Below are 12,879 nucleotides of genomic sequence, written 5' to 3' on the forward strand. Positions count from 1 at the left end.
GACTCTTCAAAATCAATAAGTCTTGGACAATTTGAACAATTTTCAAAAATAGTGGGAAGGCTCCAAATATTAGTTAGCCACTCTTCATGTTTTGTTTTGTTTTTCTAGCTTAGTCAAAGTACCTGTAATAACTAGTGGCAGAGTCAATGCACCAGGGTCTGAACTCTGTCTCTGTCTCCTGCCAGACCTTTGGGCTCTGCTCCCACTTCTGCTGCACACAAAGTACTCAGTGGCTTTTTCCAGAGTAAACACATAGGGAAGAGGGAGGGGGTACAGATCTGCTGATGGGTCAGGCAGGTTCCTGCACAGTAGTAAACCAATTTTGCCCAGTTCTGTGAGAACTGTGGCAAGTTGCCGTGGGCCTGATTTTATTTGTTTGTTTTTCCTGTCTCTAGTGGGGAAAGTCTGTGCAAAGTAATTTTTTTTGGACTATTTTAATGAAACTTTGATAAGGAATCGCTTTGTATGTGATTTTTATTTTCTCTCTGTTTTCTCTGTACACCTGACTCCTGCCCTTGTTGGCTGGAAACACTTTCCTGTGAAAGCAGCACGGGGGATGTACTCAGTGCTTGCCCAATTTTTTGTGTAAAGAGGATTGCAAAAATGCTTCTCAATAATAGCATTCAAAGTACAGATGATGAAAGAGAGATTATCCTGCTTCTGCTGCAGGGTCTCACAGTGAGGAACAGCACGGCTGCTACAAAACTCAAGGACCACGTGTGTACAGTTTAACCCTAATGACATTTTTTTGGTACAGAAACTGAACCAAACCCATGCTTGAGTTGGTGATTAGCCAGCATAACCGCCGTGGTCCTCCCACCTTGGCCTTCACCTACCTTTGTCCCGCACTCATCCCTGTTCTGGGACAGAGGGATGCAGCGTGCCAGCCCAGATGGTGCCAAAATACACAGAGTGAGTGGGAGGCTGACTCAGGTAGCTGGGGCCTGCCCAAAAATGATGCATGGGGCATGATGCCCCCTCCTCGAAGGGGCAGAGGTCCCTGCAGGAGCGTCACAAGCTCTGCATCTCCTTCTGCTCCTCAAGGAACAGTCCCCTTGAGGGAGGTCTTTGTGCTGGTGACCACCCACCTGCAGAGCTCATCAAATGCTGCAACACCTGCAAATGATCTGGGTCCTTCCCTGTAGCAGGTGCTGTGAGGAGCAGAGACAATCCCAGGCTGAAGCAGCCAGGACAGAACAGGGCTGCCCTAAGAGGGAAAGGGGACACAGAGGTGTGACGCGATTCACCTTCAGCCATGCAGCAGGTTAGAAGCACCTCAAGGACAAGAATCCAAGTTTCTTGCCTCTCAGCCTAGTCCATTACCTACTTGATCACGCTGTACCTGAATACCTCAAATGACATCCACGAGGCAGAAGAGCAGTGATGGCAATGCCTGCACGGCATGATGCCTGCCTCAAAGAACTGGAGCACGCTTTGTTGTGAGATTGATGCACGTTGTGAGATGCTCCTGCTGAATGCCTTTGTGTCAAGGAGGGGTTTTGCACCTTCCCAACGTTTCCCAGCAGGGTCAGCCACTGAAGTCTTCAGGCTGTTCCCAGTGGTGAGTGAGGAAAGCAGCCAGGTGATTGCTGTCTGGGAGATGCTACAACACCAGGTCCAGAAGGCCCTGCCACCAAGCATCCTGCTCCCCTGAGTGTTGTCAGATTGCCGCCACAAAGTTCAGTGAAGCTTTACTCCCTGGGGATCCTCTTGGTGAGACCTGGAGAGGTTAATCCTTGGTGGCTCCACTGGGATTATGACGTACTCATTGCATCCCCAGGGCACCATTCAGGGTAGTTGTTTTCTAGCCTGGAAAAGGCTGCTATTTAGTGAAATTAAAAGCAGCACCATAGAAAGACCTTTGGAAGCTGGGATATCCCCACCTAAGCCTCCCTCAGCCACCTCTACCCCTTCTCCTGCTCCTCTGCCCACAGCTTCTTGCCCAGGGTAGGCAGGTAGCAGCAGGACTCAGCTATTTTGGCTGCTATTCGGTTTCCTCTGAGAATAATACCTGCAGCAGTTTCCCCATTCTCCCTTCCTCACTTGAGGAGCGGTTTTAATCATACATGGTAGATGCTGTTTGTTTTGGGGACATGGACTGGCTCATTCCCTACTGCAGTAGGGACTCTCTTATTTCCAAGAGCTGTAGCTGCCAAAAGGAAACTCCTACACAGAGACAGACAGACAACGGGGCAAAAAAGGAACTCTCTTGGGCCAGGAGCCTCAATTTCCACCTCTCCAAACACAATCCATGATATGAAAAAGTCTGAGACCCGAGATAAGGAGGCGGCGTTCGGGTTGGCTTTGATGTGAGGGGTACACAACTGCTACCACCAAGCTGTGGGGCACGTTGGCCTGCCTCCCACTCTCAGATCCCATAGACAGATGAAGAGAGGTGGAAAGCAGCGGGGCAGACAGAGGCAGGCAGCTCTATAGTAAGGCTGCCCGGGCTGCTAGAGCCCAGCAGAGCCTCGCAGGGCTGCAGTGCAGGCGCATCAGCTCCAGCAGGGCTAACTCCAGCCAAGGCAATGGGACTGTTTGCAGAGCTCAAGCCTGCAGAAACAGCAAAGGCAGGAGCTAACCCAGCAGGCTGCAGAAGCTCTCGCCTTCCTCTCCTGAGCCGAAGCTGCCTCCGTGTGGAGGGCCCTGGCCTCGCAGCGCCCGGCTGCCTCCACCACGGGCCAGGGGCACTCGGAGATGCTCTCGCCTTCCTTCGCTTCGTGCAGCCCAGAGTTCTGAAAGCAAACGGGGGAAAGATTAAATTTATACCAACTGGTGTTTTTTTTTACAGGAAATAATTAAAAGAGCTCATGACTGGAGTTTCTGAGGTTTCAGTGGAAAAATCAGTTAGAGAGCAGAATTTCCTGCTCACTCGTTTCTACTGGATGACTTTTAAGCAAACGCTTAAATATTTGCTGCAGTTTAGGATCCATTTTATTTTTATCTTGCCTTATTTTTCCACCTTTTCCATGTTAATGGTAAAATTACATTTTAGCTTACTGCCTAAGGGAGAAAGCTGAAGAATAGGAAATTCAGCTCAGGCTACTCCTAGTGAGAAAAGAATTAAGCCTGCCTCCCAGTCAGGCTGCTGAAACACATGCTGATGAAAGCCTCTGTGAACCATAATCCCCCCTCTAACCCCCTACCCCCTCCACCCCCCCCCCAATAAAATAAAAATAAGCAAACAAACAAACAAACAAACAAACAAACAAAACAGGGGAAACAGTGGGAGCTCTTATAACTATTCTCCCAGGAAAAATTGAGCTCCTGTAGGGCTTTCCTCTGACTCATGGGGTTTGAAGAGATGCTGCAGCTTGGCTCCTCTCCCACACTGCCACTTGGTGTTTCACAGTCCAAAGAAAAAGAATAAAGCTAATCTTAAAAGCACCCTTTTGTTTGTAAAACGACCCCTTTCCAAAGGGGATCAAATTAATGAAGCAGCGTTGGCTCAGCTCTGACAAAAGCCTGGAAGAGCAGCTCGGAAAGCTGTGCCTGTTTGTCTTGGTAAAGCACTCAGATGGCTGTCTAACAATGATATTTCAGCTGCCAGCACAGATAATGTTGTCATTACTCACCAAAGCACAAAAAAGGATGTGTTTCATGTTTTTTTTTGGGTGTGCAACAGAGGGGAGTAGCGATGCTGGGCAGAAAGGGGACAGACACGGTCAGGGAGGGCAGAGACGCTGCCAGGCCCTGGGATGCTGTGAGCATCAGGGATCCCCAAGCACCGTGGTCTACTCTGGGGAACCAGTCAGCCCCAGGGGATGTCTGCTCTGTGTCAGCATTTCACAGCCAGGCAGCGGGCAGTGGTGGCAGAGCTGCACACAGTGTGAGCATGGCTGAGTCCTAAGACAGCATTTGGGACAGGCACCTCTTTAGGACAAGGCCCTTTTGCTGTTACACAGCAGGGAGAAAACAGCCAGGCTGTGGCCTCTTGCCTCTTGCTGTTGTGTAAAATGATACAGAGAGCTCACCATAATTTTGGCTTCCTCCTCTGGATGAGATTCTGATATCTTGCAGTTCCTCCAAGCTACTTCTATTCTTGACTAAGCCCAGAGCAGGATTTCCAAAGGGCACTCATTAATGTCCCTCCCCTTGATTTCCAGTAGCCTTTTTCTGCTCTACAGCAGTTTTCACTAGGCTGGCTGTGACATTTAGTAGGGCAGTCTAGTCCTCAGGCCTGGCTTGCAGTCTCAGCACAACCCCTAAAACCCTGCACGACCTTCCTGACCTCCCCTCCCTTTGCTCTCTTCGGCCTCTGGAAATGAAAGAGAGAGAAGGATGCTCCAGCCCCTCTCCAGAGAGCAGGCCAGAGAGAGCTTGTACGGCCTTACTGCTGGAAGCTGAAGGAAAAGTCTTAATAAAACAGCCCCAGGCTGGGCTCAGTTTGTCTGGTCTCAGCTGTAGGTGGAGCACTGTAATGTCCCAAGTTAGCAAAGACGCGTGCAGGAGCATATGCAAACTCTGCCAGGCTGCAAGCCACCGGGCAAAAGTCCACGCTCTGCATTGAGCCAAAGTAATGGAAAGTATAAGAAATAGTGTGGTTTCATGTGACTGTGGCTGTGACATTTGGATTCAAATCAATGCACAAGTTCAGAGGACGCCAAGCAGTTTAAAATGAGACTAATCTGAGAGACAGAACAAAGATGTTTTATATAACTTCATACAAAGTCAGAGGAAGAAGGAAGGTCGGAGAGCTGCCCAGTTTCACAGATGGCACCTCAGTCCACATAATAACATTTATCCATAAATCATTGCAAATGTAAGGAGAGCTATAAAGGGACTAAGGCAAAACCAGTCATGCCTCTCAAACCCCTGGAGAAGGAGCACAAAATGAAATTGTCTAGCCTCAAAGAGTCCCTTAGAGAAAAACAGATGACAGTGGAGGAGCTTAGCTAGCAGTCAACAAGCACTGGAGAACTTGGGATCAGTCAGGTCAAAGGCTATGGATAAGCCCTGCAATGTTAAACTGATGACAGGGCATGGGGTTTACCCATGACAGGGTTCTGAAAGACTTAACCATGTTGCTGTCATTTGAATAACCAACTTTAAATCCTGAATGACCAGGGTCCACCTGGTGTTGATGGGGAAGGAATTACGTAAGTGTGACTAAGAAAAGCACACGCCAGATGTTAAAAAGCGGGGGCTGAGAGTCAGAGCTGTAGCATGAAGCTATGCAGGACACCAGGGAGAAGTGGACCTAATAGTTTCCTACATAAGGCCTTTTGGGTTCCCTCTATGTCTCCTTCTACTCCTTGAATTACAGCTTGAGAGAGAATGAGAGTCTCTGGCAGTTAATAGCATAGAGAAACAAACTAGACCTTCTGCCTTCTCAATGAAAAAGAGACAATTCGAGGAAGTCTGACCTGATAGCAATGATGGTGGGAAAGGAAATGACAGAAATGCCTGTTCCAGCACCATGTCTGTGCCACAAGAAAATGGTGAGAAAAGTCTCATCAGCCCAAAGCTCTGGAGAACAGGAACAAAGGTGTCACCTCTGGGGCAAAAGAGGAAGCAAAATCCCACCTCTCCAGACTCCACTCCTGACCGTGGGCTGGTGGGATTTCACAGAGCACTTGCCTATGGGCTCCAAGAGCTGCCTACATCCAAGCTGTCAGTGATGCTCATCTATAGCTAGTGGTGTAAATGACACCTGTGGGCAGAGGCAGTTGAGCTGGTGCTCACACTCTCTGCAGGCTTTAGAGCCAAGGCTGAGGGTAACCGATAAAGCTCCAGGTATTTCAGGAGCAGGTGTTTAATGATGGTGCATGGAGAAGAAAACAGTGTTCAGATTTAGCATACATTGCCAACCTGTGCATCGCTGATGTTGCTACACTGCCAGTCTGAAACCCTTCCTCGTCTCATGCCTTGTAGAGAGATATCTGCAGACCACATGAGCCTAATGGTTTCCAGAGGTGGCCTGTCAGGAATTAATTGCATTTTCTCTGACAGCTCTCTTTCAGCTGGCAGTGCCTTTACACCTGTGCAGGCACCCACTTTGCAGGGCAAGGACAGACCTGCCCTATCAGCCCCGCTGGAAGAGGGCCAGAGGGCTGGAAACTTGCTGTCCCCCTGACAGTGCAACCCTGGAGGAAGGACTTCATTGCTCAGAGCTGTCACAAGCCCTGCTCTTACGTTGCTTCAATGTCACAGTATGTTCATTGCAACAGCTTGTCAAGTTAAAGAGTACAAAGCCTGGTGTCAAAGCCTCTTATCATCTGTGTTTGCCTACCTTCCCAGTGTTAACACCTACTCTGCTTTTTCTCAGTGCACCAGCATGTCTAAGGACTAAAGCCCTTCTACATTGGTTGCTTGTCTGCCCATATCCTGAGGTATCTGAATATTTTGGTGTCTGCCCGCAGTGGAATACCACACATCCCTGCAGTTATCCCCAGCAAAGAGGCCAGGACCAAATAGTTGTAATTGTCCTTTTATTTGTATCAGGGTAACCCCTTCATGTCAGACCTTCCAGCCTTATCCACCTTTCAAAAACACAGAGGTCAAATCACTTCTACAGCATTTCTCTTTTCTCTCTTATCTACCCATTACCTTATACCTAATATGTATATTGTTGTTCCTACAGGGCAGAAAATATCTTGAAATTGCATATCTACACAGCAACTAGCACAATGCAGTTTAATAATCCCTACTATTATATAAATCTAATATATATCATTTCCCCTAACCCAAAACCAGTGAATGAAGGGACCGGGCTAGAGATGTTATCAATTTCTTTGGTCCACTCTTTTCCTGACATAATTTCATGATTTATTGAAACACCCTATCCTATATAGGATGCAAATATTCTTGTGCATGAGACCAAGACCCATGTTTCACTTTCCTCCCACCTATAACAGTCCCTGAGGATCTGCAGACAGCACCAAGTGGCAGCAATAACAAGAGTTGTCTCAGGGGAGGAAAGCACTTCTCACTGAGACTAAAACTGCTAGAAGTCCTTTTTCTTGTAAAACATTTGAGTGTGGCTAGCTAGATACAAAGTTTTGTATATAACTGAGAACTGAAATATTTTTTAGCATTTTCTGCTCATTCCTCTTTCTGCCAACTGTTCTCTCCAGGCACCATCTCTTCAGGCCACTTTCAGCCAGATTTGACACCAAGGCTGAGACCTCAGAGATAGGAACTTCCCTGCAGTGTCAGGACTTGAACACGGTGAGGAGAGGGAAAAGCTCTCCCTCCCCTTTGAGGGAAAGGCTGCAGTGTGAAAACATCCCTTATTAACACACCAGAGCATTCACATAGGACAGAAACTGTATGAATTCCCCTACAGCACAAAGAGCACCCATCAGAGCTCAGCCCACACATTTTTGTTTGCAGCTGAACTCTGAAAAGTGGGAACTCCCTGAGGTGATATGCGGTCACTCCCCTTGGGCTGTAGCAGGTGTACCCTGGATGCTGAACGTCTCCTTCCCCGGCCTTCACATTAGTCTGGTGTGTGAGAACATGCCCTAGCCCACACAGAGATGTTGTGGATAAAGTGAATTCCTTGTTTTACCACTGACTGGATGTGGGATGTTGGGTACATCACATCTCTGAGGCTCACGTTGGCACTTATGACCTTCTCCTGCCTTAGTTCCTTAGCTGGGATCCATCTCACATGACTATACACATTTAATAGCTGAGCATCTACCCTCAGCTAGTCCATGAGGCTTCCCCTAAAGGGAAATGAAAGATACGGTCATCTCCAGAGAGATCTTATGGATGAGGACACAATGAATCACCTCCTGGAGGCACTGCTCTTCTGTACTGACTGTAGAGAAAGCCGAGGTGAGTAGCTTGGAGTCTGTTCTGCAGACCTAAAGTTCGGTCAGATGACTGCCACGTTTGGAGCACAAGGCCTGCCTCTTCTCACACGTCTGGACAGCATCCATACATTTGGACAATGGGAACTTGGTCTCAGGAGGGAGCCTGCAGACATCAACAATGGATGCAATTATGGGGAATAAACATGGGAATATATGCTGTGAAAAAGAAAGCTTTCCTCACAGCGCTGCTGTGACAAATAGCAGAACAGAAAGGAATTAATTCTGTTTCACCTAATTGCTCTCCATAAATCATCCCTTGGCAGCAAGCTCGAGTGGTCGACCAAAGGGCCAATTAAAGCAAAGGGAGGCTGACTGGTGTTTGTACTCAGGGCTGTGTTTTGTGTTACAGGAACTGTAATTTGTTCCCAGGGCAGCATCTCTTGCCATTCCATGCATGGAGGAGTACCCAGGCCTGTCTGGCTCTGAACCCTGCCGTTATTTCTTCAGAGCATTCACAGTGCATTGACTGACGTCCTCTCCAAGACAGTGTTTTGCTGTCTAATGTGAGATGTGATGTGGCAGGTAGACGCTGGGCAGCAGAAGAAGCACAACAAGAGATGAACAAGGTCATGAAACCCAGAACTCAGTGGTAAGTTTTGTGTGTCTATTTGGTTTTAAAATCCTTTGTTACAACATACACAGAAATCCTTCAATGCACAGTCTGTAAAAATCCTTCCCCAGGTAAAATACCCTGTCACTTGCCCTGCCCTGAGCTGTCCCCAAAAGATACTAGCACCCCAATTCTGGGGCCAGAACTGGGCTACCCCTCGACAGAGCAGCCCTGGCCCTTACACCTCAGCCCTGGTGTCCCTCGACAGTGACAGCACCTGGCCGCTGGGACAGCCCCACCATCTGTCATGCCGGGCTTTTCACGTGTCAGACAAAAAGGGTGAGCCTTTCGCGGTTGCAGAGGCTACACCCCGTCCTGCAGCTTGTGTTTCGCTCCGTTGGCTCCCCATACCTTGAAGTCAGCGGCCAGGGGTGGCAGGGACAGGTGCCAAGCCCCACACAGGCCTGTCACCGCCGGGTGGGCACAGCAGCCCTGCCCCGGGGAGGACCTGGCACCACCTCGCCACTCCCGGCCCCGCAGCTGGTGTGGCCGAGCCGGCCGCCTTCCCTCCCTGTTTGCTTTCAGGGTGTTCATCGTGCTGCTCCCACGCTGCTCGGAGCTGCTCCCGCTCCTCTCTCCCTCTGCCCCCATCCCGTTAAGCCTCAGCCCGCTGTGTTTCTCCCTGGTGGGAGCCATGCCCTACCTATTCCGGGACTCGAAGCCCAGGCCACCACCGCTGCCACGGGAGGCGCGTGCCACCCACAGCTCGGGGAAAGCCTACGAGGAGCTAAAGCAGGAGTGCCTGCGCAGGGGCAGCCTCTTTGAGGATCCCGACTTCCCTGCCAGCGATGCCTCCCTCTTCTTCAGTGAAAAGCCACCTGTTCCCTTCCTCTGGAAGAGGCCTGGGGTGAGTACACGACATCCTCATGCCCCACCATCTGGTGGGACTGCTCCCATGTACGGCAGGGAAACCCAACGATTGCTTGCGGTGCTTTGCTGTTTGTTTGGGGTCCTTGGCAAGGAGGAGGGTTGGAAGGTTTCACCCCATGGAGCTGTGTGTTGCTAGCTTGCAACTGGCGAGGGGGAGCGGAAGGGTAGCGACATTGTAATAGAAGCTAAAATCTGGTAACTATTGCAAGTATTTCTGAAACATCCATTTTTTTTAACTATCCTGTAAAATCCTATGCCTTTTCCATATTCTCTTGTCCTTTTGAAGGCCTTTGTCTTAATCATTTTAAAATATTGTATGTATTTTCTTTCTGTATGTATTTTGTACTTTCTTCTGCGTTCTGTGACTTACTGCGTAGCCACACTTTATGTGCATATGTTTATGTAAATGCATAAAGAATCAAGTGTCTCTCTTACATTATTGCCAAACAAAAGCAACGTTAAGATGAAAATAAGAGGGCATGCAAGGGATTAAGGGTAAAATACATTATGATAACATGACTATTTAAAAACCAACTGCCATTAATGGAGGAAATTAATAGTTAAAGTTAAACTTAAAAAAAAAAAAAAATCAAAACTTCTAAATTTTAGAGCATGAGACATACTCGCTTGCTTCCATCATGAAACACTGAGAGGTCATGAATACATGCCATGGTTACTGAGCCATTCAGCAGTAGCCAAGGGCTCGATGAGTATCTCTTAATGCATCTTGCATAACAGACATTAATAACACAGGGATAGCCTGAAGCTTCGCCAGTCACATGCTCTCAGATCACAAAACCAACATCACTCCTGGTTCCTTCTCCCCAGTTAACTTTAACTAATAGACAGAAAATTTGTGGCTACTTTTCATTTCTTTGCTAATGATTGACATTTATTCTCTTTTTCTTCATGGTCTGAAAGCTTCAGAATTAGTAGAAAATGTCCCTTTGCCAATAGTGATACCAAGAGAGAAAAAGAACAAAATGGACTTGAAATGGGTTTACATTTTGGCTTCACTTAATCCACAATGAGAGACATCCAAATGCCTTAGTGTCCAATAGCTAATGTAGTGTTACTATAGAGCATTATTAGAGCTATTACTCCTAGACAAGTTTCAGCTATGAAAAAGCAAGAGATGGCCCCAAAATGCAAGTGCAGACCCCCAGGTGCTGCTGCCCACCTTGTCTGGCAGTGCCCCAAAGGTCAGGTGGGCTGTGGGGCTGCCCCCAGGAGCAGGCTGGAGGTCTGGGGTTGCTTTGCTCAAAGGCATAACTTCTGTGTCCTTGTGTGTGGTAGTGAGGGACATAGGAGAGTGGTCTGTCTGTTGTACTTACCAGTCTCAACTTCAGGATGTTTGTAAACTGAAGTGGAAATACTTCTATTATGAATAAGCTACCTGAAACGGGCTCTGCCTTTACGCTGCAATGCCACCCACCCAAAAAGGTGAACTCCTGTGAGCAGCACAGCAAGAAATAAAGCTCAGGGGAAGCTCTAAGGATGCAAAAAGACAAAGTTTAAGCCCCTCAGCATTTAAGCTAAATCAGTTTCATGTCTATTATTTATCAGTGTGTTTGCATACTTACATATATATATTTGCATTTACATTACATTTATATTTATATACTGAAATATATATATTTACAGCAGTAAATGCAATCCCTGTAACACCATTTTGAGTTAACATTTTGCAAGCAGGGTATGGGCCTGGGGCACATGCCAGGTTCATTACCTCAGCTCAGCTGGCCAAGCAGTAGTGCCTTGGCAGTGCAATCCCAGCAGTGCTGCCCCTGCATTTAGGTATTGGTGTTCAGACTGCTTCTCGTGGTGTCTGGTTTTTACTGCCTTCCTACCAGTGTTTTACAGTGGCTCAGCTGAAGTGTAGCACAGTACATGCAGGTAATTGCAGGCCCAAATAATGTTAGTCCTCAGATTTACACCTTGTTATAGTTTATTCTTTAGTAATGAGAGCAGAGAATGGTTTCTCATTATTTTCACATGTATATATAAACCTGCAGGCACAAACGTTTGTACACAGAATAAACAAGGCCCTATAACTAGCCCAGAGCTGTACATTTCCCACTGCAATTGGTGAGCTCCACTGATTTGCACCTGGTGAATGTCTAGATTTCTACATAAATCTTAAGTGCTCTAAGATTCAGAAAGCTATATAGTGATTTGTTTACCAATCCCTTATCTTTACAAATGAAATCCTTGAAATTGCACCTTATCAAAAATTTAGAGTAATTTGAAAAATAGATGACCCTTTTCTCATTCTATTTCCTCTCCCCTCCCCTTCCCTTCTCTTCCCTTTCCTTCCCTTCCCTTCCCTGTCATGTTCTGTCATGTCCTGTTAATTTATATCTAAATTAAACTGTTGGGCTAGTATATCTGTCATTTATTTCTAGTAGCTCAGTATCTGGGAAAGCAAGAAACATATAAGTTGAAGAATAAAAATAATAATAAAAAAAAAAAAAAGAAAAAAAGGAACACAAATGTGTTTTAACAATTCCAATTGAATCTGTGGTCTACAGGAGGAATTAAGAAGCAAATTCTCCTAATATCAACAGCCGCTGACAACCGGTATGACAGGATCTATATGCTGGAAACAGAAAGATAAATATAATCTCAAAAATAAGGCCACCATAAACAGCCTCAGCTTTTCTTAGATCTCTAAGAGGGAGATCTTTTCTTAGACCTCCTTCTACCAATGTGTGCCAGAGTCCCAAAGGATGCAATTTGTTTCCCTTTGACTCGAAAGAAACATAGCTTCAAAGCAGCAGCAGGAGAGTTTCAGGCACTTTCTTTCATCTCCCTGAGAAATGCATCACCCTAATTCTAGGCAATGCCCTTATGCAGGTGAATCTTTGAATATGCTGTATATGAATGCATGATCTAGTCCTGGGTTTTGTCTTTTAGCATACTGAAAGCACTAATACATGTTATTACACCATCCAGCCTGAAAATCCCTGTAAATTTACTATTATTTTTGCAACATCTACTCATAAACTGTAGCTCTCGGTTTTCTTTTGTGTAGCAGAGAATGTGACACAGGTCCATTCAAAGTCCTTTAAGTTCCTTTTTATTGATTTTTTTTTAAATTTGTGTTTGCTTTAAACGTGGGAGATTGAAAATATTTTCTCCTCTGTCAGTTGTAGAGCTGTGTAACAGGCAACAAGCCATGAAACTCTCACAGCACTCAGCAACATTTGCAGCCATGTCGGTGGGGAGGCTTTTTATCTCAACCCTCGCTAGCAGGCTGAGTTTCTTGGTAACACTAAATGCTGTGAGAGTCGTGTTCTCCAGGAGCAACAGCGCTAAAATAAGGCACGTTATTAAAGATCAGCTGCCTTATCAGCCGTCGTACTGGTGTTTAAAGGCAATGAGCTGTGCTCTTTATCACCAGCATCCCGTCACACATGGCTGGGTGTGTTTAACAAGCAGGCGGGCCAGCTGACGAGGAGGTGCTGTTTGGTTTCCCCTTGCCAGGTGTGCTGGGGACACAGCACGGCCTCGCCACCACCTCCTCCCTGGCAAAGGCAAAAAAAAAAAAAAAAAAAAAAAAAAAAAAAAAAAAAA

General features: G+C 46.8%; 1 protein-coding gene and 1 long non-coding RNA gene across 3 annotated transcripts in view; one reads left to right on the forward strand and one right to left on the reverse strand.

Annotated features, from left to right (window-relative positions):
* Positions 1 to 1,854: 1,854 nt before the first annotated feature.
* Positions 1,855 to 6,281, reverse strand: LOC118163862. Its single transcript, XR_004749224.1, has 2 exons — positions 5,686 to 6,281; positions 1,855 to 2,735 (listed from the first exon to the last, which is right to left on the reverse strand). It is a non-coding gene; the product is annotated as an uncharacterized LOC118163862 (long non-coding RNA).
* A 973-nt stretch (positions 6,282 to 7,254) lies between these two features.
* CAPN9 (calpain 9) overlaps positions 7,255 to 12,879 on the forward strand; it is a 30,594-nt gene continuing 24,969 nt past the window's right edge. The window contains exon 1 of one of the 2 annotated variants that reach the window (XM_035322881.1): positions 7,255 to 9,280. In XM_035322881.1, the coding sequence (XP_035178772.1) occupies positions 9,068 to 9,280 (213 nt within the window). In that variant the 5' untranslated portion in view covers positions 7,255 to 9,067. The remainder of the gene's footprint in view (positions 9,281 to 12,879) is intronic. The other variant, XR_004749808.1, reaches the window with a different exon arrangement.

Source organism: Oxyura jamaicensis, chromosome 3 (assembly GCF_011077185.1).
Source record: "Oxyura jamaicensis isolate SHBP4307 breed ruddy duck chromosome 3, BPBGC_Ojam_1.0, whole genome shotgun sequence".
Classification (NCBI taxonomy): Eukaryota; Metazoa; Chordata; class Aves; order Anseriformes; family Anatidae; genus Oxyura; species Oxyura jamaicensis.